Source organism: Bidens hawaiensis, unplaced genomic scaffold (genome assembly GCF_021521415.1).
Source record: "Bidens hawaiensis isolate Kalapana, Puna unplaced genomic scaffold, B.hawaiensis_p1.1 tig00070838_1, whole genome shotgun sequence".
In the NCBI taxonomy this organism is placed as follows: domain Eukaryota; kingdom Viridiplantae; phylum Streptophyta; class Magnoliopsida; order Asterales; family Asteraceae; genus Bidens; species Bidens hawaiensis.
In genome coordinates, this window is record NW_027502434.1 from 49,268 (window position 1) to 56,223 (window position 6,956).

The 6,956-nt window shown below is 38.3% G+C and overlaps 1 protein-coding gene across 1 annotated transcript; it reads right to left on the reverse strand.

Annotated features, from left to right (window-relative positions):
- Nucleotides 1-2,728: 2,728 nt before the first annotated feature.
- LOC143605701 (F-box protein At5g07610-like) lies at nt 2,729-3,924 on the reverse strand. The gene is made up of 3 exons (XM_077081718.1): nt 3,677-3,924; nt 3,156-3,585; nt 2,729-3,100 (listed from the first exon to the last, which is right to left on the reverse strand). The coding sequence occupies exons 1-3, from the start codon at nt 3,922-3,924 to the stop codon at nt 2,729-2,731; spliced, it is 1,050 nt and encodes a 349-aa protein (XP_076937833.1).
- Between the last annotated feature and the right edge of the window lie 3,032 nt (nt 3,925-6,956).

Here is a 6,956-nt window from a genome sequence, read left to right on the forward strand (position 1 = left end):
AAATCGAGTCTACAGAACGGAGGAGGGCTAAGGTCTTCAACATCAAACGGGATGTAATTATCACGGATAAAAAGACCAGGAGAGAGATCTGAAGTTTGTCAAGACGGAGTGTGAAATGCCGTTGACTTAAAAGCCACTCCCAGTATTTGGATACAGATTTGCACTGAAGGATGAAGATAACAGGGAGCCAGAGAAGGATCTCGGTTAAAATGTCATCGTTGGAACCGATCCGTTCGCAGACGAAGTCAATTGACGATCGGAATCTGTTGTGGAGGCCTGCGGTAAGCAGGGCTTTAAAGCGTTTCGGGTTTCCTAATTTTGGATCTGGTAATTGCCATTTTAGAGCGGCGGAGATGGAGACAGAAGAGGTGTGAGTTTTAAAGGCGGAAGACTGCCTTATATGCTGACGAAAACTAGCTTGCAATGTAAGCTTTCGACGCAATATCATTAGATGTGAAACCAATGTAAGTCAAAGGCGAAATCGGTCCTTTGAGGAAAGAAATCTCGTGATCGTGGTCTGTTACAAGATTATGTAATATTGAATAATCAGATTCAGATATTGTGAATGAACCAAAACATACATTATATTTATTCCTAGCAGTCCTGGGGTTGGTGTCCCACTGGCAGAGACAAAAGTCTCTTAAACGCCCAAAGGTCCTGGGTTCATGTCCTGGGAAGTAAATAAAATTTGTCCAAAAAAAAATTATTTGGTAGAATATAGATTCATACTATGGCAATTTATTTCCATTAACCATAATACAATTTTTTATTAAACTGTTCATAATTTTTTTTTAAAAAAAATTCACCTATAGTACAGTATATTAGATTTTTTTTATAATATTAACTTTTAACAAAAAGAAATGTATATCAATAGAGTTGAAGAAATACCGAATAGGCTTTTTGAGGAATTCACCAATAAGTCCTTTGACTACATGTTTGACTGATTAAGTCCTTAATGCAATCAATCATCTCATCCAACTCATTGCTGACTTGCGCATCGTCTTGCATCATGATCTAACAGAAAAATGGAAAATGGTTAGCTTGGGACGAAAATTAGAACAAAAGCATTCGAAAATGTAACAATAGAGGAATAAATTGCCTTTTAGGTATGAGAGTAGTTTCTATATTAAGCACAACATTCCAGGTAAGAGTTTATTATGGTATAAGATAATTTAGTACAAATAACTCGAAGCTGTTTAGATACACCACAGAAGTATGCTGACCATACACTTAAGTTGCAGGTTTGATATTATTAAATGAAACTAAATTAGACATATAGCTCCCTAATAAACAATGATATTACAACCAGCCAGTAATCACTAACTTAAGCTATAACTTAAAGTTTCCCTACATTTATCCTGAGTACCAAACTGTTTAAATTGATTGAATATGGGATGGTAACAATCTCAAAGCATATGACAACAAAACTTATAATAATTAAAAAAATATAAGCAGAACATAAACAAATACCTCCGAAATACCTTGACAAGCAGCGATTCTGTTGGCAGCAGCAATGAGAAACCAAAGAAACTGTTGTAAAAAAGCATCGCATTCCTCGGAATTGTTAGGATCGCGTATGCAGGCGAAAATAGCAGCGAATTGAATAATGCGTTCGACAGAAGCGATACGGCGCTCGATAGTGAAGAAGGATTACTGTTAAAATAAGCACCACAAACACTTGCAGCTGTTGTTTTATGAGATGTTGCTGCTGATGCTGATATGGTACAAAATTAATGTTACAGACGACACGAAACTGATGCCTTCTATTACAACAAAGCTGAATTTGAAATTTAGAAAGCAATTGCAGTTATTAAACTTATTGTAATAATATAGTTTCTGTTACCTTAATTAAATCATCTGGTATGAATATATATACATTCAAAGAGGGCCCAAAAAATGTTTGCAGGTCAACCCAGTTACCCAACTTATTCGAACCATATCTATTTTGACCAATTGGTAAACAACATGACGCACTCATCTTTTCACTTCTAGTTTTACTTCCCGAAAGAACCTGGCTCGTTTTGTCCAGTACAAAATAACCCGTTTGAAGCATAACCTCAGAAAATACTGATAAAAGTATCAATTTTGGAAGCACAAAGCATTGCTAAACGGCTTGAGCTGTCCTGTTTTTCCAACAATGCATTCTAATGTTTAACCCATTTAATAAAGCATGTCGTGCTTGAGTTGACCTATTTAAGCGTTTAATAAAATGGGCCGTTTAGAGTTAGAACAAAACGATAAAAATATATATTTTGTAAGGTCAGCCCGCCAACCCGTTTATGACCCATTTACAACTTGCTGGTGGACATTTATCATCAAAACTGAACAAGAAAACAAGAAGTTATTCTCAAACAAACAATATTTAGCAGGCACAATTGGAAGAACTGAGATTTCACAATTACTGATCTCAACAAGCTTATTAATTCTCAAAAGACTATAAACAAATTAAAACATTTTTATCAAACCCTAATCCAAGTCACTGAGACATTATATCAAACACCTTACTTGCATGATAAAACTTCACCTACGATCTTCTTAAAGCTAAAAACTCAACTCCAAATCATTAGTCATATAGAGGAGAAAAGCGACCTAGATGCAATTTCAGAAAATTAGAAACTGGATTCTTGTCTAGAATGAAGTTAAAGACTGAATATAACGATGAACTTCCCAGAGTCCACTTCTTGGAAGGCATTCAAACATTATCCCATCGCATAGCTGCTTAACGCTCTTATCCAGAAATCTTCTCTTGCATTTTCAACACCATGAATGTATCTTCTTCTTCATCTTCACCTCTAACAACATCAATTACTTCAATACTGCATGAACGGTACAATATATTATCAGGAAATAGACCATGAGGCTCCACTCTGTACTTGACAAGCCACCCCCAATGATATTCTGATGGTTCTAGAAAATCAATTATTTCAAGATCACGACGACTATAAATTGAACTGCTCTCATTCTTATTAGGATACAAATCCGGAAGATCATGAAGATCCACTTTGTACTTGACTCCACCCCGAATGGTCCCCAAACATCTCATACACATTAAGGTAGAAACCAGATTCATGTTTGACATAAGCCACCAGATGCAGATGGCCTCGAGATTCACCAAAGTAAATTAGGAAATAACCTCCCAATTTTTCAACACTCACCTGCATCGGCAATGGCAACTTTTGCAACTGTTCTAAGTTGAGATCGAAATAGCACGGATTAGGACAAGATGGGGCCCAGTGAATCGCACAATTCCAGTAAACTCCGCTTCCGACATACAAGTAATCATGATCAACGAAATAACTGATTGTCTTCCATTCCCTAGTGTCAGATGAGTATATTTGAATAAGAAACAAAACCTCACTTGGATTTATATTCAGAATACAAACTACTTTGTAATGCGGACAAGTTGTTTGATGGAATGCCAGACCCATGAAACGGATGTCATCACCTCCGGGAGCCGATGGGATAATCGCAAACTGCTTGGTGGTGGGATTCAACACATAGTACTTACGTTCGCTACAACAAAGCAGTAAACCGTTACAGGATTGCACGATTTTGATACCGTTAAGATCAGGGCAGAAATCGAGGCTACAAAAAGGAGGGTTTTGGTCATCATCATCAAACGGGATGTACTTATTGCAAAAAAAAAAGACTTGGAGAGGTCAAAAGCCTGTCATACCAGCGGGTGAAATGCCGGTCACTTATAAGCCTCTGCCAGTGTTTGGATACAGATTTGAACCCAAGGATGGGAAATGGGATCCGGGCAAGGATTTCTGTTAGAAGGTTGTCATTTGAACAAATCATATCTGCAGAAAGAGTATTATAGCGTTTTCTCACTGGATTCTGTTCTAAAGGTATTGTTTCCACAATGTCACTGTTCTCTGCATCACTTGCAGAACGAGACAAAGCCCTGACCGGAACCTGCATGTAAGGCCCCGTTTCCGGTGCCTCACTTTTAACGTTGGATTTACTCATAAACACAGTTCTAAATATCAGAGTTAATTAAAACCTTCGCGGAATAATATAAACTGTCAACCATCCATTACAAACATCTATAACTTGTCTTTCAAAAACATAACATCAAACATAGTATCAAAACATCACGACAAATCTTCAGATGCCAGCCTCTTCAGTATTGCCATGTGTCTCCCTCAAACCAGCTGTCTCAATCGATTAGCCTGCGTGCATACTAAAAGTCAGCTACGCTGAGTGAGTTCTAGTTAATCAGGCAACGTACAATACATTCACATATTTACATATGCACCTGAAGGTACATACCTTCTATTATCTTACATACTACGTACTTTCATTCTTTCTTTCATATTAACATACATACTTTCATTCATACATGCATTTTAAAGAGCCTTACGTCCTATAACCTTCGCCGATATTATTAGGGTCGGTCCTCTACATTCGCCGACATTATTTGGGTCGGTTCCCTACATTCGCCGACATTATTTGGGTCGGTTCCCTACATTCGCCGACATTATTAGGGTCGGTTCCCTACATTCGCCGACATTATTTGGGTCGGTTCCCTACATTCGCCGACATTATTTGGGTCGGTTCCCTACATTCGCCGACATTATTTGGGTCGGTTCCCTACATTCACCGATATTATTAGGGTCGGTTCCCTACATTCGCCAACATTATTAGGGTCGGTTCCCTACATTCGCCGATATTATTAGGGTCGGTTCCCTACATTCGCCGACATTATTAGGGTCGGTTCCCTTGTTCTATCTATACCTTTCGTACCTTTCTATACATTCATAATTATAACTTTCATAAGTCCATACATCTATGCATCATATGTCAATCATATCTTTATACTATCCCTTGACGGCACATGCAATATCCGAAGATCGTTCATGCATCGTCAAGCATTCATTCATACATAAATCATATAAGGCATACACTTACCACTTAGGTAAGTGTATTAACTAATCACATCGAGTATGCACACAGCCCCAAAAACATAGCAAGGAAATGGGGCTAGAAACTCACCTAGATCCTGTTGTGCTCGCCGTTTATCGTAGTTCCTCTCTTTAACTGAGCTCGGCTAACTGTAATATATATTTTTGTTAATTAACCTTCAACTTGATTAAGTTGGTATTTAAGTTAACCAATATGATTCTAAGTTGGGCTTGTTTATTTTAGTTCATGCTGATGGGCTGATCTGATTTTAACTATGGGCTTTACATGATGTGGGCTTAGTTGTTACAGGCCAACTGTTCACTATCTGAGCCCAACTGGATTCAGCCCAAAGCCCAACAGAGGACTAGTCAGCCGAGAACTCTTGGCAGAGAACCCAGCCTGTGACCGACAACTATGGTCTTGACCGAGAACCACATGGCCGAGAACCCTGAATCACCGAGAATTCTTGTTGACCGAGAACACCATTTGGCCGAAGACCCATGTTGACCGAGTTCTCGCGTTGACCGAGAACCCCAAACGGAGGCTCAGGTCACCGAGACCCCTGGTCTGATGCGTTCAGCTCAGGTTTCTACCTTTAAACCCATTCTATAACGGCTAACGGTCCATGGTTAATCTTTAAATCATCTATAGCCCAACCACCTTAACCGTTTCTCATTTGTAACCTCCCGTTAACCTCACGGCTTCAAGATCTAACCCATTCTAGTCATAAAGATTGAACCTTTAACCCTAAAACGTTCTTTAAGCTAGTTCTAGGGTTTCATTCATGAGCCGTATCTAGCCATGAGCCCTTTACGTCCATATTAATCATCAAGTTTGAAGCTTTATGATTTATCTAGACCCGATCTATCATATTACCAATTTTCATGTAAATCGTTTATGAAAAGTAAGCCTTTTTAACAAAAACGTAACTTTGAGGTGTTTGTATGAAATCACTCGAGATGCTCAAAACCATATCAAACGAACTCCGATTTGAGTTATTCAAGCGGCCACGGAACCGTCTTGTCCGATCTACAAACCCATCAGCTCACCTTCGTCGGAAACCGCCGCTACAGTCGCCGGAATAGCTGAACAGTCCGCGAAATCTTCACTTTTGAGCTGCTGTGGTTTTACTGATAAAAACCGGACTTCCCGACCTCTGATCGAAGATCTTTTCGGTGGAAATCTTCATTTATATGTCAGGAATACTCGGTTAAAATTTGAGACCGATCCGACGGCTAGATCTCCGGGAATATTTGTGTCTTTGTGGGTGTTTTTCTCAAAAACGGGAATTGGGTAAGTGTGTGTTTTGATGGTGTAGGCTATGGTGTGGAGATGTATGAAAAATGGAAAGGATTAGGGTTTTAACGGGTATTTATACTCCCTTAAACCCATGGACCTTAGGCCCATCTTTCCTTTTTGGTTCATAATTGATTCCTTCTAATTAGCCTACTTATCATTCTATCTTTATTATTTTATTTTTCTACTTACTTAAGTAAACTTTTCCATCTTAAATAAATAATGTATTAATTATTTGTTCTTAGAAATTTCGGGATATTACACTGCACCTTAACGCAATCAACCACCTCATCCCACAACTCACTGCTAGCTTGTGCATCGTCTGGCAATCGCATCATGATCTAACAGTAAAATGGATAATGGTTAATCATTGGAACAGAAGCATTTGAAAAGGTACTAACTACTAATAGAAAACAAATTGTCTTTTGTGAACTGAATTATTATAAGCTTCAAGTGTAGTTTCTATATCATCAAGCACAAGAAGATAATTTAGTACAAATAACCTCTCTAAGCTGTTTAGAGACACCATGAAAGACAGTGAACAATACACCGCAGTTGCATGTTTGATGTTGTTAATTGATATTACAACCAGCAGTGCTGGAAAAATAATATTTAATCGCGACTAGTCGCAAATCGGTGATGCACTGATTTATTTTTTAGTACTCGAACTCTAATTAACTGCTAATCGATGATGCATACTGTTGTATGATATTACAACCAGCAGTCTTTAGATACATCTCTGAAGAATGGAA

Bases quoted from the DNA above. Each gene is read 5' to 3' on its own strand.
- LOC143605701 (XM_077081718.1), bottom strand. From the start codon at position 3,924: ATGCAGGTTCCGGTCAGGGCTTTGTCTCGTTCTGCAAGTGATGCAGAG. The intron at 3,586-3,676 runs GTATGACAGGCT...TCCTTTTTGTAG, and splicing joins GACCGGCATTTCACCCGCTG to CCTCGATTTCTGCCCTGATC. The intron at 3,101-3,155 runs GTGAGTGTTGAA...GTGAATCTCGAG, and splicing joins AGTTGCCATTGCCGATGCAG to GCCATCTGCATCTGGTGGCT.